Source organism: Psammomys obesus, unplaced genomic scaffold, assembly GCF_907164565.1.
Source record: "Psammomys obesus unplaced genomic scaffold, mPsaObe1.curated_primary_1811, whole genome shotgun sequence".
Taxonomy (NCBI): domain Eukaryota; kingdom Metazoa; phylum Chordata; class Mammalia; order Rodentia; family Muridae; genus Psammomys; species Psammomys obesus.
In genome coordinates this window covers 11,265,168-11,283,869 of record NW_026596039.1, presented here as the reverse complement: position 1 = coordinate 11,283,869, position 18,702 = coordinate 11,265,168, and the positions used below count along the sequence as shown (strand labels likewise).

The following is an 18,702-nucleotide window of genomic DNA, read 5'->3' as shown; positions in this document are numbered from 1 at the left end:
CCTCTCGGTCCCCTGGTAAAGTCTATGCCCTGGGCCCCCCTAAACCCGTCAAACAGCTGTGAAACTATCCACAGATTTGTTGAGAATTTCCAGGGTCATTAGCTCAATCTTGTTCTCCTCAAATTCTCACCCACAAAGACCTTACAAGCATGTGTTGAGACCTGCTTAAAGAGCAACTAGTGGTGGGTGTGATAGCTCATAGCTCTAATTCCAGCCTTCCCTTCCCTAGGCTCCGGAGGATAGAGAGTTTGAGCCCAGTCTGGGCTATACAGTGATACCCTGTTTCAAGATGGGGGAGGGAGCCTCTTTAAAGGTGTGTGCATGTATTTTGAATGTAAATTAATGTGCCCAAGCTCACTCTGCCCTAAATCCTACTAGGGTTCTTTTCATATCACTCCCGGTGTTAGAATCCAGGTCCCTTAACCATTTAACCATAACTTTATGAAACTTTATGAAAAAGTGTCGCTTTCCACTTCGTATACGAAAAACAAACAAACAAACAAAAACAACAACAACAAAAAAAAAAAAAACAACTTAAGAATCAGAGAGGGTATGCTACTATCTTGGAGGCCGCACGTTGTTCATTGAAAGAAAACCAGACTCACAAGAAGTATGCTGATTGGAGAGTTTGACTTTGTGGGGCTACAGGTAAGCAACCAACTGAGAGTGAGAACTCTATCTTCTCAAGAGGGAAAGGGCGTTACTGGCCTTGCTTTAGCCACTAGCCAGCCTTTAGCTACGTCTGTCTCTGTCTCTAGGTGGGACGTCACAGCTTCAAACTGAGAAGCACCTTCCCTGGGTCACAACAGGCCCCGCCCCTCCCAGGCCACGCCTCTCCCCAGCAGAGCCAGTCACAGCCAGTCCTCAGCTTCCACTTCCTGTCTGATCCTGGGCTCTGCAGGTCAGTCCAGATGGTGCCTCTGGGGTTCTGTCCTGGAACTGGTCCTGGCCTGGCCTTAGAGTTGAGCAGAAGCCACGGGCTCGGGACCCTGAGGATGGGCAGGTACCAGTTGCAAGCTGGGACCAGCCCTGAGTGCACAGGGCCAGGACGCTAGAGAGCGGTTGCCAGGCAACAGTGTATCTATCCCCCCCCCCCAGCCTTCCAGTGGGGTGTGCCGGACGGAGGGGCGGGGCTCTGGTGTGCGTCCCTTTCTTCGCCCTGCTCTGCGCTGTTATTGACCCCACTGCTCAGGTGTACTGCTCTAAAAAGATTGGCTGCCTCTTTCCGTGAAGCTTGGTACCCTTGGGCAAGTTAATTCACACCCCCGGGATGCGACTCCGTTTCCCAGGGAGTGTTAACTGTTTGAGCCGTACGCCAAGGCTGTTTTCTAGATAAGGAAGCCTCACAAATCACCCACCACATTCAGCCCTGTGGTGTCCTTTGGTTTCGCATTATGATTTCCATAACATGAACTGAGAAACCGGAACTCCCTGACTAATTTTCGTGGCAGAATTATAGTTCAAGTTGTCTGCACTACCAAGCCCATGTGCAAGCCGCAACCACAGGATGGTGTATTTAAAATGTGCATCCCTGGGGGTGCCCCCACGTGAGCTGAGACTCACTGTGGACCAAGGCTGGGGAAATCTACATTTTTACAAGCTTTGGGTGATGTTTAGGTGTGTGGCTAGACCTTTGGGTACCACTGAGTTTATCATGTAGTCTTCACAAGTGTAATAAAGCAAGTGTGGGCATGGACATGCAGGTGGTCCTCTATTTACTGATGTGTGTGGTCCAAGCTTCTGGCCAGGCACGCCTGTCAGGACCAAGGTTGGGCTCTGCACACTCCCTGGCAATCTGTAGGCTGTTCTCCCAGCGTCCTTTGCATCAGGTCCCTAAATCACAGTGGTTGATGTTGGCTTTGGAGAAATTATTGTAGAGCAATTTTCCCAGCAGAGACAGGGCTGGCAGCTCTCTGGAAGGATTGCCACAAGTAATGAGTGTCCCTTGGCCTTAAGCAGCAGTCAAAGGAAAATGGCTCACCCTGCTGTTATTCATGACATTTGCAAACACAAATCTGCCCTAATAATAATCACTTGGCTCTTAGTCTTAGACAGATAATAGGCCCGACGGTTATGTTTAGTGTTTTATTATTAATTTCATAATTTATACTGCCTTCCCTAGGGATTTGTGTCTGCAATGGCTGATGATCAAGAGAGAGACTTGCAGAGATTTCTGGAAAATGTGGATGAAATCAGTAAGTAGCCGTAAGTCACAGACTGAGTTGTGCCTTGGAGAGGTGAAGTGGGTAAAGAGAAATTACAGCTTTAAGTTAGCTCCTGGCTTGTCTGACAGGTTTATGACTCTCAAGGAAAAAAAAAGTGTAATTGAAATTAAACAGAAAGGCTATTGAGAACTCCCTTCCAGCCTTGGGGGCAGTATTTTCTGGCTGTTAATTAGTATCATAGAAACTGTACAGTCTGACTGAAATTCAGGCTGACAGCTGATATCCATGCACCTTTCCAGCCAACAAGAGCTGGTGTTTTCCACATTGCCAGGGAGCCTAAATGTTCCCTTTGAGATCTCTCAAGAAGCTGCTTAATCATCTGGGTCCCTCTCATTGTAGGCAGGGGCTAAGAGTGTGTGGCTTTCCCACAAGATTCAACAACTATGTGAATGGCTTATGAGTTTCATCCTCTTCTCGGTCCCCTGACCAAGAACACCTTTCCCTAGCTCCAACAGGTATACTTCAGAGAAATTCCAAACCAGCCCACCCTGTCAAGACTTTAGGGAGCTTGTTTGAGGCTAAAAAGAGTGTGCACATACAAACACCCCCCAACTCCAACACACACCTTAGACAGCAAACAGGAATATGTCAAATTTGTCTAAATGGCAGGCTGTATAGATGAAAGAAAAGCCTGATTTAGAAATAGGATAACCTCGTGTGGACAGACACTGGTGTTCCTTGTGTTCCTCACTAGCATCTCCTGAACTCTTCCCTAAATGCTTTTGTGGCCCTGGCACACCGCTCACCCTTCTCTTCATGTGAACCCACCTGGTGTCTATACTACCTCATCACCTTTCATTCAGAGCCTCAGGCTCAGTGGTCAATTGCCAAGGCTACAGTGTACCGCAAATGCTTCCAACTTAATGTGTCCAGAACTGAGTCATCACCTCTTTCTCTCCTCTGCCCTTTCTAAGTCCAACTCCCCTCTCTGCTGTCTCCTTTGGTGGCCCTGCCACCCCAAATCTGCAAGTCAGCGGGACTCCTCCCACCTTTCCACCTTGTGTCCAATCAGTCTCCATATTTGTCTCCCCCATCCCATGCCCTGTCTGTCAGACTGCTCTGAGATGCCCTTTGTTCTGGTTCCTCTCTGCAGACTCTTAACAACCTCTAATAGTCGATCCTGCCACCAGGCCTGCACTCCCCACAGAGTAATGTAACTGAAATGCAGATCTGGCCAGACACTTCTCTGCTTGTGTTCTTCTCAGTCGCAGTAAATCAGGAGCTCTCATCAGGGCTAAGTCCTCACGTGACCTTCTCCTTGCACCTCCCCACACCTCCACAGCCCCCACTTGAGCAGCAACAAGCTGCTTGTAGTTTGCTCCCCGTGCTCTGACATTCCATTTCTGCACTTGGACTTTCTTATTCCATCACCTTCCTTTCCCTGTCTAGATTTTATTCATCCTCGGTTTACCCAGTTATCATTTATATCAGCATCAAGCAGTTGAATTTTCCACAGTGATGAAAATGGTCACTGCGGCAACTGCTGGACACCTGTGGCTTGCTGGGTAGTGACAAGGTGGCTTGTGTGACCGAATTGCTAACCTTACTGTATTTTTAGTTAAATTTAAATGCCCACATGCATATGTATTTAATGCATCCATTCCTCAGTCCTGCTATGTGTTAAGTACTATACAATATAGTAAAAGAATAATTTTTCTTTATGACAGCCATAGTTCAGTGTGAAAAGAGATATTAAACAAATAATTTCAAGGTTATATGCAGAATAAAGAGAGAGTTGAAGAGTGCAAAAGAATCTAACTCAGTTGTATTAGTCTGATAGAACTATCACAAAGTACCAGAGGCTAGGTGAATTAAACAAGGAAATAGGTTTTTAACACTGTTCTTGAAATTAGACTGTAAGAACAAAGGGTTGACGGGATTCATTTTTTTTCTTAGACTTCTGTGTTTGGCTTGTAGAAGGCCACTTCTCATTGTGTAATTACTTGTATATGCTGTGTGTGTGTGTGTGTGTGTGTGTGTGTGTGTGTGTGTGTGTGTGTGTACAGGTGTATGTGAATGTTTAGGAGTATGAAGATGCATGTGTGTATGTTTGGAGGGTCAACCTTGGGTGTCCTTCCTCAGGAACTCTCTACTTTAGGACTCTCTAACTAAGAGAGAGTCCCTGACCAACAAGGCCCAGGGACCCTCCGTTGTCTGCCTCCCTGGCACTGGATTACAGATGGGCTCCCACACCCAGCTTTAACAAGGGTGTTGCACATCAAACTCAGATCCTCTAATCTCTGTGTTGCCAAGCACTTTACCCCTGAAGTGTTCTCCCCAGACTCATCTATATACATTCTTTGGGGAATTATTTTTTCTGTTCCAGTGAGTAGGGACCTTCATGTACCTATTCCTCTTTACTACCCGGGGAGAACAGAGAGGTTCAGAACCAAGTCAGATCTATCCAGGAAAGGTCCCTTCTGTTTGGACATTGTCCCAGGGTGAGACCCAGGAAATGGAGCAGTGGTTCTTGAACACACACGGGTACCACTCACAGATGGCAGGGTCACCTTTTTTCTCTGTGGAGATCTCCCAGACAGGAAAGTCTAAGGAGTCCTGGGTCTAGTTCTGGCAGGGAAAATGACCATCAACGGGACACATTTGCAGTTCATTATATTCTTCATGTCTTTGGCTAAGGTGCAGACTCCTAAAAATGTCTCTGAGGCAGAGGGCAGCTCAGTGTGACTCTTCATAAAGAGTCTGTGTATATCATTTTTTTAAAATTTAGTTTTATATCCCAACTACAGTTTCCCCTCCTCTCCTCCTAGCCCCCTTTTGCCTCCCATCCCCTCATCCACTCCTCTGTTTCTCTTCAGAGAAGGGCTGGCCTCAATGGATATCAACCAGCCATGGCATATCAATCTGCAGTAAGACTAGGCATCTCCTCTTCTATTAAGGCTAGGCAAGGCAACCCAGTCAGGGAAAGGGTCCCAAAGGCAAACAACAGAGTCTGGGACAGCCCCTGCTCCCACTGTTAGGAGTCCCACAAGGAGACCAATCTACACAACTTTAACATATGTGGGGAGGGCCTACATCAGGCCCATGCAGGCTCCCTGATTAGTGGTTCAGTCTTTATGAGCCCCTATGAGCCTGGGTTAGTTAATTCTGTGGTTTTCTTGTGGTGTCCTTTGACCCCTCTGGCTCCTACGATCCTTCCTCCCCCTGTTTAGCATGATTTCCCAAGCACCATCTAATGTTTGGCTGTGGGTTTCTGCATCAGTTGTTGGGCAATTGGGCTGGAGGCAGTCTATGAGGATAGCTTATCTTGGGAATAGATACCTATGAGGATAGAATATCTTGGGAATCATTTCATTGACTTTTTTGCCATTCATTTTTGCTTCTATTGTGGGTCTCTAGGCTCTGGTTCTTGGCCCTCTAGACAGTGTCAGGAGTGGGCTCCCTCTCATGGCAAGGGTCTCAAGCTCAACCAGTCAATTTGTTGGCCACAGAAGTTGGCCACACAGAAGTTGACCAGAACATCTTGCTCCATTATTTCTCTGTTTAGTTTTTGTCTGGATGCCCTATCCATTGGTGAGAATGAGGTGTTGAAGTCTCGCTAGTAATGCATAGGGTTCTATGTATGACTTAAGCTTGAGTAATGTTTCTTTTACAAATGTGAGTGCCCCTGTATTTGGGGCATAGCTGTTCAGAATTGAGGTGTCATCATGGATTTTTCCTTTGAGGAGCATGAAGTGTCCTTCCCCATCACTTTTGATAAATTTTGGTTAAAAGTCTATACCAGCTTGCTTCTTGGGTCCATTTGCTTGGAATAACTTTTTCCAGGCCTTTACTCTGAGGTAATGTCTTTCTTTGTTGCTGAGGTGTGTTTCTTGTGTGCATCAGAATGATGGATCCTGTTTTCAGATCCATTCTATCAGCCTGTGTCTTTTTATTGGGGAATTGAGTACATTGATGTTGAAAGATGTTAGTGACCAATGATTGTTGATCCCTGTTATTTTGATGTTGGTGGTGGTAGAGTGTGCGTGTGTGTGTGTGTTTGCTTCCCTGTTTTGGTTTTGCTGGTGTGGAATTTTTTTTACTTCCTGTGAAGTTTTTTTGTGTGTGGGGGGGTTGTAGTTAACCTCCTTGGGTTGGAGTTTTCTTTATAGTACCTTCTGTAGGCTAAATTTGTGTATAGATATTGTTTAAATTTTTGTTTTATCATGGAATATCCTGTTTTCTTCATCTATGGTGATTGAAAGTTTTACTGGATATATTAAGTTTGGACTAGCATCTATGGTCTTTTAGAGTCTGCAAGATATCTGTCTAGGCCCTTCTGGCTTTTAGAGTCTCTATTGACAAGATGGGTGTAATTCTAATAGGTATGACTTTATATGTTACTTGACCTTTTTCCCCTTGCAGTGTTTTATATTCTTTCTTTATGTACATCTTTAGTGTTTTTATTATGTGGCAATAGTGGGGAGGACTTTCTTTTCTAGGTACAATCTATTTGGTATTCTGTAAACTCCTAGTATGTTTATAGGTATCTCTGTCTTTATTCTGTGTATATTCTTATAAAGACACTAGTCATGGTAGATTGGGGCCCCACTCTTCTAACATCATTTAATCACCCCTTCTCTTTTGATGTTACTTAATTACCTCTTGAAAGACCAAAAGAGTAGGGTTTCAGCATAGATATGATTGACTGTATGCAATCCAGCCTGAGGCAGATGTCAAAATTTCTCTGAGAACATGAAATGTAAGTAAAGTCTAGAGAGTCAGTAGGAGCTGACCATTGTGGATGTGAAAGAGTGTTCTAGTCAGCAAGTGAAGAGATAGGATATCTGGGAGCTAGGAGAGAGTGCAGTGCTTCCTAAGGAACAGAAGGATTGAAAAGGCCTACAGGAGTGCAGAGAAGTCAGCAAAGGGAGAGGGGTCCCCAGTGAGTGAAGAGAAGCTGGAAGAGGGCAGCTGAGAAAGCTATAGCAAGGAATTCACATTTACCAGGAGCAATGCTTCAGGGACCCTACGAGGGGAATCCTTAGAGTGGGAACCGCTGATGTCTTAAGAGAGTCCCTGTGCTGGGTGTGTAGTGTGGACTAGAGGGGACACTATGGTGCTGAGGGGCCAGTCACAAGGCTGCTCCCAGCACTTCAGGGGTTAGGAGTCATCCGCTGGACTCAGAGTTAAGGCAGTGGGAATAGAGACAGTGCATAGATTAGAACACACTTAGAAGTTATTCTTGACTAGCTTTAGTGTCCTGCCTGTGAGAGCTGAGAGAGAATGAGAACACATGGTTTGTGTCCTGAGAGCTGAGTGACAGGTAGGAGGCCAGTGGGTTACTGAGATGGGGGCATTTGAAGTAGAAGGAACTTAGAAGAAAGATGGGTGTATCAAGTTAGATGAGTAAGTTGTCAGAGAAGTTGTTCAGTGTGCAATAGGCTTTAGACTTGAGCCAAGAGAAACACATCCATAAGACAGGGGTAGACTGAGAGCTTAAATATGTAGAAATATTTACCAGCCAAATAACACACAAAAATAAATGCCAAACGTAAATGCCATGCGAAATACCATACCTTAAGACAAAGGCCGTATTAAGTTTTACTTAACAAAATTTTACATATTTGTGATGTATGTCATATTTTGACTTAGTATACATTATAAACTAATCAAGCCAAGCAAATAAACCCTTCAAAGCACATACTTGACACATTTTTGGTGACTGCATTGAAGGTCTACCCTCCCAGCAATTACAAAATGCACAGCACCTGATAGTTCACCGTTCTGTGTGATACAGCCATGGCATGTATTCCTGTCGTCTGACTACAACCCACCTTGTACTCTTTGTTCTCCAGGCCCCAAACAACCTCTGGTAACCACCATTCTACCCTGCTTTTATGAGTTTCAGCGTGGAGGTGACATTTTTCTTGTCTAGGCTCAGAGTGATTCTCCATGTTTCTATAGGGAAAAACACTGTAATGAATATGGGGGTGAAGATAACGACATAGATTGATTTTATTTCCTTTATATTCATCCCTAGAAATGAGGTTTCTGCTTTTTGGCCTCAGGAATACTGCATTTAAATATCAAACTAAGTCTGTCAAAGCATATTTAAGATCTTTGTGGAGAAAATTATAAAATTTTAATTGAAAGAACTCCCAGTGGGAAAAACGGGGACAATATGGGCAACAAAATAAACAACATAGTTTTTATATTATAATCTAAAGTAGAAAATATTACCCATAAATTTGTGCTGACATGAATGAGATTGGATAGGTAAGCAGGTAAATGAATAAAACAAATCTCCAAGCTGGGTGAATTCTTCCTGAAGAAAAACACAAGTTAAATGAGAGACACCTTAAGGCTTGCTTGCCAAGAATGTGGTATGGAAAAGAATTCGACAGAAAATAAAAGCTGACAAACACAGCCTTCTGCAAACGGTCAAGATTAACATCATGATTATTCATAGTGACAGCTTTCACCTTGAACTGCTGTGCTCTTGTCTTTCTCACCAGTCCTGTTGTCTAGCGGTGAGAAACACACCAAATAATCCCAGATAAAAAGACTCCATAAAATACTTGCCCATTACTCTTGGAAACTCTTAAAGTGAAACCAAAGAACTGACTCCGAGGCTAAAGATGCAGAAGATCCCTAGAGTTCTGGCCTCAGCACCCAAATGGTGGAAGAAGAGAACCAACCCCCCGCCCCACAGTCCCTGACCTCCCTACTGTGCTCTGTGGCACCTGCACATTCAAGTTCTTCACCCCACCCCCGCGGTGACAGCCATTCAATAAATGTTAAAACCAACAAATAAAAACCATGGAAGTTATCAGAAACAAGGAAGGCTTGACAAACCTCCGCACCCCTGAGAAACATAAGGAGATATGATTACTGCAATATGCTGCCCCTAATGAGTCCCAAAACTGAGAAAGAGTGTTAAGGAGAAACTAATTGTGTTAGAATAAAGTATGGGGCTTGGTCAATACAGATTTTATGAAAAGACATAAGAGAATGCCTGTGTGTAGGAAGACATGTATTTTTTCTCAGATAACATTTGGCAAAGACAAGAGTTCTCCTCAAATTATTTTGCACAATTAGTTTAAATCAAAATCACCAAAGTGGTTTGTGCTCAAATTCAACAAATGGCTCAAAGGTTCATGTGGAAGAGCAAAGTGCCAGTAATAAACAGAAAAATTCCTCAGGAAAAAACAGTGGTAAACTAACTCTCCATTGTTTGAGATTTAAAAGAAAGAAACAAACAAAAACATAGTAATCCAGGTAAGGATGTAAGTGTGCTAGAAAGTACAAGCATTAGGAAGGAATGAAGAGCAAAGATTTCACATCTATAACAGGGAGGACGAAACACGCTGGAGAAGGCAAGGACCCTCCTCAGCAAGCTGTGCTCCCTCACTGCACAAAGTTCAACTGTACATGGGGATCTAATGAACGAATGAGAAAATAAGACTAAAGACTGATGCTTATGTATATCTGCGTGTTTGTGTGAATGCATATGCTGGTGCCCAAGGAAGCTGGGAGATGTTAGAGCAATCAAAGCTTCCATAAAAAGCAAATGAAAAGAGACTGTACCCAAGGAGACTTTGAAAATCTGTGTGATTAGTTCAGAATCTATATAGAAGTCTTTCGGTCAATGCAAAGAGGACAAATGACCCAGTAGAAAATGGGCCAAGCATAAGAATAAGAATATCATAGAAAACAAAAACTAAATGAGCCATAAACTGCTAAGATATTCAGTCCCAATCACGAACAGCAATGATGGTGGCAGTAAGGTGAAGGAGTGTAGCTTCTTTCTTTTTTTCTCTCTTTCTTCTTCCATCCTTTCTCTTCTTTCTCTCCTTGGACTTATCCTTCCGTTGATTCCATAAAATTTTAGGTTAGCATGTAAAGTATTGGGTTTCATCATGAGATCTTTTTAAAATTACACTTGCTTGTTTACCAGGGTGAGGGGTACACATTCACGTGTGAATGGCAGAGGACAGCTTTCAGGAGTCTGTTCCTTCCGTTGGCCCTGTGGGTCTTGAGGATGGAATTCAGGTAGTCAGCCTTGGCAGCAAGCACCTTCATCTGCGTCACCATATGGCCAGCTTAGAAACTCTTATAAACTACTTATAGATAGATATGAAACTTGACATACTCATATTCTGAAGAATATTTAATATGCACATACAGGTATTTAACTACTGTCTGAAACATAAAAACTAAACCACATGAATGTCTGCTAATACTAAACTGACTTGACTCGTGGTGTCTAAATCATCTAGAACCACAGGTACCAAGTGAGACTCTTCAGCATATTATAAAGAAAACATAGACCACACTATAGTGCATATTTTACAAAACCAAGTAGCCAGAATGTTCAGATAGCTAGCAAAACTTGCAACAAATTACTTTCTTCACTTCCAGAGTAGAGGCTGTTTCTCTAGCCCTTGAATCTACATCACTTGCACAAGCAGAGGCTCGAACCTCATGCAAGAAAGACAGCATCCTTCTCTGGTGAGAACCAGAGATGGATGCAGATGCGGGCAGCTGTGTGAGCTAGCATGACCTTAAAAGAGCTCTGTCCTGGTGCCATCCCTTTTCTTTCTGAGTGAGTACCTAACCCCCTCTATTTGGAAGGATCAGACCTCGAGTGCTCGAGACTTGAATGTCTTTGAGACAATAGTAGGCTGCCTACCTTGGGATGCCATGCCAGGGTTGCTAGGAGGGTGGCGGTCACTGGAGGTCCCAGTCAGACTGGGACCAGTTCCCCAGTATTTATCCATCTTTCTTCATCAGTGTTCAGCTCCCCTAGTCGAGGATGCAGGATGTGGATAATTAGACTGATCTGAAATTGGAGTGAGATGAGCAGATTTATCTGGTAGGCGGGGTAGGAGGGCAGAGGAGAGCAATGCTCCTCAGTGACAGCCTAGCAATGCCAATCTGTGTAGATAAGGCAATGAAGAGAGGCAGGGAGACAGTTAGAGGCTGTTGTTTCTGTGCGTCCCAAAGCTGCTTGTGTTACTCTTGTCACCCACACAAGATCACAAGCTTTTCAAACAAAACAAAAGGACTTTTTATTTATCTTTTTTTTCTCTAATATTCAGCAAGATGTACAACATCTAATAAGCAGTCCATAAATCACTACAGAGTGTAATAGTGATTTAAAACTCTGTTCGTTGAAGCCCAGTGTTAAATTCCCTTGCCGTCCCCCCCCCCCACCCAGGCAAAGCAAGTGCTATACTTAATTGTTTCATATTCATCCCAATGATTCACTGGGCTTCCTATTACCTTCTTCCCCTATCTATGGATCATCCTTATTAACTTTCAATACCATCCTTTCCATGGATGGAGTCTTTCTGTTTGAAGAACTTGCTTGACTGAATCACATGTGCTTTTCCCTCTAGCCACTTTAATCCAAGAGATGAATTCTGACGATCCCACCATACAGCAGAAGGCTGTCCTAGAGACGGAAAAGAGAATCCTGCTGATGGAGAGAGATCAAGAGGAGGAAGGATGCAGGACAACCTTGAACAAGACCATGATCAGTCCCCCCAAAGCCCCAGAGGTTTCCTTTTCTGCTATGAAGTTATATAAGTAGATACAGTAGGGAGACCTGTGCTGAGGCAGGAGCATGACCTCAGATCAGCTGATGAAGCTGGAACAGGCTTGTTTCTCAGGCTTCCTGATCTGTTTTCCATATGGAATAAGCCTTCTGAGCATTCCTTTTGGGGAAAACTCAGCCTCTCTTCCCCATGAGCTTGTACATCTAAACCCACATGTTCTACCAATCCATACTTAACATAGTCACAGATCGGGGTGGGGTGGGGTTCCTTGACTTGGGTAGTGTTGATTCTGAGGAATCAGACCCCTACTTGTGCCCGCACTTACATCTCCAGCTTTAAAGCAAGCCCCTTTAAATTTTGGAGCCATCAGTATTGGTGGTTTAAAAAAAAAAAAAATGACCTGATTCCTCATTTGCAGTTAGATTGCTCCCTTGGCTTATATGCACATTTACCGGAGACTGAATTTTAAATTTTGTTTCTTTGTTTTTATGATAACTGGTACCTTGCAGAATGCAGATGAAATGAATCCAGGTAAGGACAGCATCTCTGTCTTCCAATGTGTTTTATTCATTTAAGATCAGTTGTTGTTTTCTTTTAATAGAACTTTTTATGTGACTTCCAGACCCTTAAATTATAGCCTCTGGGCTTACTAACAACCCAAGAACAAAATCCTGCTTATGACCCAGGCCTGGTGTCAGTGGTCAAAGAGGCAACAGACAGAGGCTTTTCTGTTTTGTTTTGTTTCCTCCTGGTCAATCTTTTGTAAACTGAATTCAGTTACTCTTTATGATCCAGTTTTCCCTTCACTGCTTAAGGGAGGCAGATACTTTCTGTGTTGCTCAGCTCTGAGGCTCATTATGCTAAATAGAACAACAAAAAAAGTCCCTCTTCAAAGAAAAAACTCTCCTAAAAGATATAATTCAAACCTGAGGCATAGACATAGCCATCAGGCATAATAATACACCACACAGGTTAGCATTTAATGTCAAATTAAGAAAGTGGCATTTTAGCTGCCTCAGTGTTGTGTGCATGTACACACACACACAAGCATGCCTGGGTGTGCTGACATATGTATGCATAAGAAGTAGAGTTATAAAGTCCTAAAGTGGCTTCCTTTGGAATTTGAACTAAAAGGACTGCTTAGAGTATCTGGCTTTTTCTTTTTAACGGTGTAAATTACTCTGCTGCCAGAGGCCTTCTTGGCGTTCGTGGAGAAGGATGCAAAGGAACGAGCCAAGAGAAGGCAAGAAAGCAAAGCCCAAGCAGATGGTAATTGTTGGTCCTTACTTTTCAGTCGCTGGGATGACTCCAGCTGGAAAGAGCCCATGAAAACCTGTGTGCCAATGTGGCGGGAGGTGGGAGGGATCGCGATGGACCGGCAAGCCAGAGGACTGGCCAGGCAGAAATCATCTGTCCTCTGATCTTACTCAACATGCAGTCAGCAGGACACAGACTCTGATTCAGGACACAGATTCCTGACTCCTGAATGGTGCTTGGCTAGCCTGAGCTAAAGCTATGGTCAGAAAGAAAAGTGAAATGGGGGTGGGGTGGGGGGAGAGGCAAAGTCCATAACAATCGACAAAGAGAAATTGCATGGGGTCGGGGGCATGAAAGTGCTCAAAGCTCTCTGTGTCGTTTTAAACATCTGATGGTATGTCTAATCAGCTCTTGCCCACTCCCCCTTGCTACAAGATGATGAGGACACTTGTCTTGGTCAAGGGTAAGTAAGATGGAGCAGATATAAGCCTCAGTTCAGAAAAATACTATTTCTCTGAGGAGCTGCATAGAAAACCTGAGCATAAATTTGAAGAGCATAAGTTAAAGAAATTGGACCTCAAATAACTGCAGAGAAAAATAAGTGGCAATTCACTAAACTAGAAAACCTGCAATTTAGAAGGACCTTCTGACGAGAACTCACTGTTTGCCTTCTATTCTCCCAGCCCTAAAGGAAAAGGGGAATGAGGCCTTTGCCAAGGGTGACTATGAAGCAGCCATCCTCCACTACAGCGAGGGTTTGGGGAAGCTGAAGAACATGAAAGTGCTGTACACCAACCGAGCCCAGGTGGGTGACCCAAGCCAGCGTCCACAGTGGCGACTTCAAAGACGGGTGCTGGGAAACCTGTCATAACAGAGAGAAGGGTAGACAAGCATCACTGGTGGGCTGGTAAATGTTTACCAACCAGCCCTTGTGGTTTCCTGTTACAAGTGCCAGTTTCCACGGTATGAACACTTGCCAGTCAGCCTTTAATCACCGTGTGACTGGGTCTGGGGAGAGCTATTCATAAGCAGCTTTCTCCGAGTTGGCTCCTGCACACCACTTGTGATGACCAGGCACCCTCTCCCATGCATATAAAGGGAAACCCAGGAGGCTGAAATGGCCAGTGAGAACGTGGAATCTGCCACCACGCCAGTTTTGGTGGGACTCTCAAAGGCTTGTTATCTCAGCTAGTTTCCTGCTCATTTGATCAAACCTGATTTGTTTAAATGGTGTAGTCAGCAAACCTACTGCAGTTTCTGGAGAATTCAGAGGTTCTGAAGCCCTTTACCCTCAGTTTTCTTTCACAGGGAAACTCAGTTTCTCAAAACATCAGGCATAGCTAACTACCCCACCCCTGATGTTTCTTACCTGCTGCTTAACAAAGGCAGGAGGCTGATAACTATCATTTGAAACAAACATGTCACTAGTAACCTTATCTTTGAGATACAGCGAAGTTTGGGGTGGCAGATTCATGGATGTGATCTCATGACAGACAGGACCTGTCAGCTGGACCTCTTTAAGACAGTCCTGATGCCATGTCATTTACCAGAGAGAGAGGCAGCCACAGAGCCCTCGTCAGCTCCAATTTCTGTAACTCAGGAGTGTCTGTTTGGGATTTGTGGAGGAGAAGTATTCAAAGCAAGGCACAGGATATTCAAAGACTGCAGAGTCTGGAGAGTAACAGTGATTTAATGACAAATCCAAGAAAAATACAACCTCATGACCTAAACCGTCCGCATACGTCTGACTAGAGCCCAGGCATCCTTTCCCACCAGCATTTGCGGCAAAAAAATTGTTATAAGAAAGCAAGTCCACAAAAAAGCTTTAGCAATGCCCATCTTATTACCCTAACAAGAGATTAAGTATTAAGTTATGGACAAAACCTGCTATATGCCTCCCCCAGTGCTCTGTCTGTCACAGCTATCCAGTATCCCATTACTTACATAACGCAGGAGCCATAAGTCCATTTAAAGAATTCAGAAGAATCATTTAAGTGCAAACAATTAATACACTTATTACTTTTCGTTCTTACTCGGCACCAAATTTTGTCTTAGAAAATATCTACCTACTGATGCTCATTCAGGCTTGTCTCCCTGAAGTGATTAGAAACCAATAGAGTTGAATTGCTTTTAAAATGTTGTGTAATTCAGACTTGTATCTAGTGAAAGCTGTCCATCCTCCTCAATTCATCTAAATTAGTTGCATTTTTACTGTATTCAATTTTAAACCACCCTTTGATTAGTCATAAGAATCCCATTAAGGGTGGCTGTGGATAAATATAAGGAAACACAGTGAAAAGCTTTGGAGAGCAATTTCTTCCAACTCTTTCTGAGAGCACGCATTCAGAGCAAAATAAAAACAGAATGTGCTGCCTGGTATTAGAAATCACTTGAACCACTGACTATTTTTAAAATGTCTCTCCTTTTGCCGTGTGGTGCTAGAAAACAATAAGGTCGCTGGGAACTGAATATTGCTTGCTAAAGAAAAAAAAAATAAAACCTACCCAGTCATTGCCTTTGTTTCTCTCCTACAGCTAATGTTATAATCAACAATGCTAGTGCTCACTAGATAAACCTAGAATTTAATTGCCATTAAGAAAAGTGGCTCTTCTTAAAACAGGGAAAGCAGAAGAGAATGGAGACAACACAGGGTGTCAGATTCAAGTCTTGGAGAGAAGAGAAAAATAAAAGTAAAAGGCTATCTAGAGAAAATGGTGAAGCCCATGTTGATGACTTCCGACTTGTTCAGAACTTGAACCGTGTATTGTGAGACCATGGCCTCAGATGTCCAGTTGTCTAGGATGGCACTGCCTCCTTCCTCCCCTCCGATTTTCAAGTGTAACTCGAGACCTGAAGAAGAGGGTGTGGAGCTGTGCTGCAGAGCCCACCAGCTGGCTGTTGCCCGCTCCCGCCTCTATTTGGTTGGATGCCTTGATTCCCCAATGTCACCCTGGCGATGTAACTGGCTTTTCTGTGGAAACAGCTCAACTTAATGTTAAGAATGTTACAGCCCCATGGGAAAGTTTGGGCCATGAGGAAACCTAGTAGTGTGCTGGCATTGTTCTTGGAAACTGAGGACCCTGGAGAAATCAGTCATCCTCTGGTGCCCAGGTTTTGTATTTTGTTTTGTTTTGTTTTGTTTTTCTTACATGGTTTCCTCTGGAACTTAAAACAAAACAAAACAAGTACCTAAAATCTATGTAGTGTTTCTTGGTAAAAGAAAAAGGAAAAATAAGAGGAAAGAAAACAACAATATATATTAATATATTCCTTAACTCTTTCTCCCATTCTATTAGTAAGTCTTAACTTAGAAATATTAATTAATTTAGAAAAATGGTTTCCTGGTTATGTGGCCTATACTTGTCCTCACATATTTACATATACTAATACACACACACACACACACACACACACACACACACACATAAGCTAGGATCCACAAATGAAAAAGAACATGAGGTTTTTGTCTTTTCCCCTCTTTCATATATTCCCCAGATGTACCAATTTCCCTGAAAAATTTGTGTTTCTTTATGGCTGAATAAAATCCCATTGTGTATCTGAATCACATTTTTATTACCCATTATCTGTTGATTGACATCCCAACTGCTTCCATTTCCTTGCTAAATGTGTGTGCAAGTACCTCCGTGGTAGAGTCCTTTGGGCAAATGCCCAGAATTGTTACTGCCAGGTCATGTGGTTTTCAGAGGGCCCTCCATACTGACTTCCATAATGGCTGCACCAATCTGTCATCACACCTCTGAATACGGTTCCTAGCTTTCCCCATATTCCTGAATCCGTCTTCTTTTCTCTCTCTGTTTGGTGATATCAGCTGTCCCTTCTGAACTAACTAGAGACTCCTCTGATACAGAGTTGTGTCTGAGTATCTGGTATTTGTGTCATTGCAGGCTTATATAAAACTTGGAGACTATCAGAAGGCCCTCGAGGACTGTGACTGGGCTCTGAGGGTAAGAGACTGTTTCCTTTCCCACGTGACTGCACTAGGCTTGCTCTGGCCTGCGTTCTGAGTCCTGAACTGTGTAGAAAGCCTCTCCATATGTGTCATCTGAAGACCTTCAGAGAGAGCTTCAGTTTCCTCATCTGTGAAATGGGATAGAACAGGGTTGCCATGAGGGTCAGAACATTGTGCTTAGCTCAGGCATGTGCTCCAGAGACACTGTCACCATTGGTCTGTAAAGGTTTTATGTCACCCTAGCTCATTCTTCACTTGGTGCTGTCAAATCCCTTACTTCCTGTCATAGGGAAAACATCATTTCCTCTCCTCTAGGGCTAGGCACAGAGATGGTTTCTACAATGTCATCTTCCTCATCAGTCTGGGCCAGTTCCGTTTGGATGAATTCATTTGGAAATAGCTTATACCCGCTTCTGTTTGCGGGGGGATATCAGAAGTATAAATTGCTATTGCTCCAGCTCAGGAACATGCACACTGCTTTGTTTCCTATTCCCTGCAAGAGCATACACGTGGAGAATCAAAGGTGCAGAGAGGAAAGCACTGCTTAGCTCTCGGCACCACAATTAGTCCTAAATGTTTCAATAACTCAATGACTTGGACTAAATGTGTAAAAAGCCCTAAATCCAAGCTTCCCTACCTTACACCGTCACGTGATTCTTTGAAAAGAAATTACCCAAAGAAACTTCTCAGAGTGTGCATAAGCCCCTCAAAGGGTCTAGAAACAAGAAGCATTTTTATCTTAAAAAAAAATACTTGAAGATTTTCTGTGGCACTCCATAAAAATGTGGCCCCTCTCCCCCACTCTGCCTCTTTTTCTCATTTCTGTCTGTCTTATTTCTATCTTTTTGTTTCTGACTGTCTTTCTTGTCCTCATTCTCTCTGTCCTATAGCTTTTCACACATTAGGTAAGAATCCCACCACTTAGCCACATTTCCAAGCCTTTTATATTTTGGGACAAGGTCTCATTAAGTTAACTAGCCTGGCCTTAAACCTGTTATCCTCCTTCCTACCTCAGCCTCTTAAGTAACTCAGATTATAGATTTGAACCATCACACCTAACTCATAAATGTATCATTTTGTTCTAATGTGACTATATTATTTTAAACAACTTACAGTCAGATAAGATTGAGATGCTGGGAGAATGGTCCAGGTGTATCCGGTGCCTCTAATTCCCCAGGTCAGCATGCTTGGCCTCACCCAGTGACCATGACCTGAATCAAAAGTACACATTCATGGCCACATACTGGCTATACTCTATTGCTAATCTTTAAATTTTTATTTACATATATGTGTGTGTGTGTGTGTGTGTGTGTGTGCATGATATGTGTGGGTGTAAATGTGATAGCATGTGTACAGAAGTCAAAAGAATCTCTGTGGAGTTGGTTTTATGCTTCCACCTTTAGTGGAGTTCCAGGGATTAGACTACTGTCACCAGGCTTGGCTGGCAAGTGCCTTTACCTGCAGAACCATCTCAATGGCTCCTCTTTTCTACTTTTTACTATTGAGGCTCTGAACAGGGGAAACAAGGACGAAGTAGAAAATCTCCCTTGATTTCAGTGGTTCATAAAACACGTGTGGACCTGCAGATAACCAGAAGTACCTGCTTGTGTCATCCTTCTGAAGACACAGTGTGGGGGAGCCACTGTTTGATCACACAGGGCAGGTCTTTCCGTCATGAGAGTGGCCCCGTGCTGATGGCAGCGTCGGACCTCCATCATAGGCGTGCTCGCCCACTCTGTCACCTTGTTTG

At 43.5% G+C, this 18,702-nt stretch overlaps 1 protein-coding gene across 1 annotated transcript in view; it reads left to right on the top strand.

Annotated features, from left to right (window-relative positions):
• The first annotated feature begins 864 nt into the window (after positions 1 to 864).
• The window catches only part of Ttc12 (tetratricopeptide repeat domain 12), a 47,554-nt gene continuing 29,716 nt past the window's right edge, over positions 865 to 18,702 (top strand). The window contains exons 1-7 of the mRNA XM_055622144.1: positions 865 to 901; positions 2,123 to 2,195; positions 11,567 to 11,727; positions 12,235 to 12,256; positions 12,917 to 12,994; positions 13,666 to 13,787; positions 16,888 to 16,947. Of these exons, the coding sequence (XP_055478119.1) occupies positions 2,138 to 2,195; positions 11,567 to 11,727; positions 12,235 to 12,256; positions 12,917 to 12,994; positions 13,666 to 13,787; positions 16,888 to 16,947 (501 nt within the window). The 5' untranslated portion in view covers positions 865 to 901; positions 2,123 to 2,137. The remainder of the gene's footprint in view (positions 902 to 2,122; positions 2,196 to 11,566; positions 11,728 to 12,234; positions 12,257 to 12,916; positions 12,995 to 13,665; positions 13,788 to 16,887; positions 16,948 to 18,702) is intronic.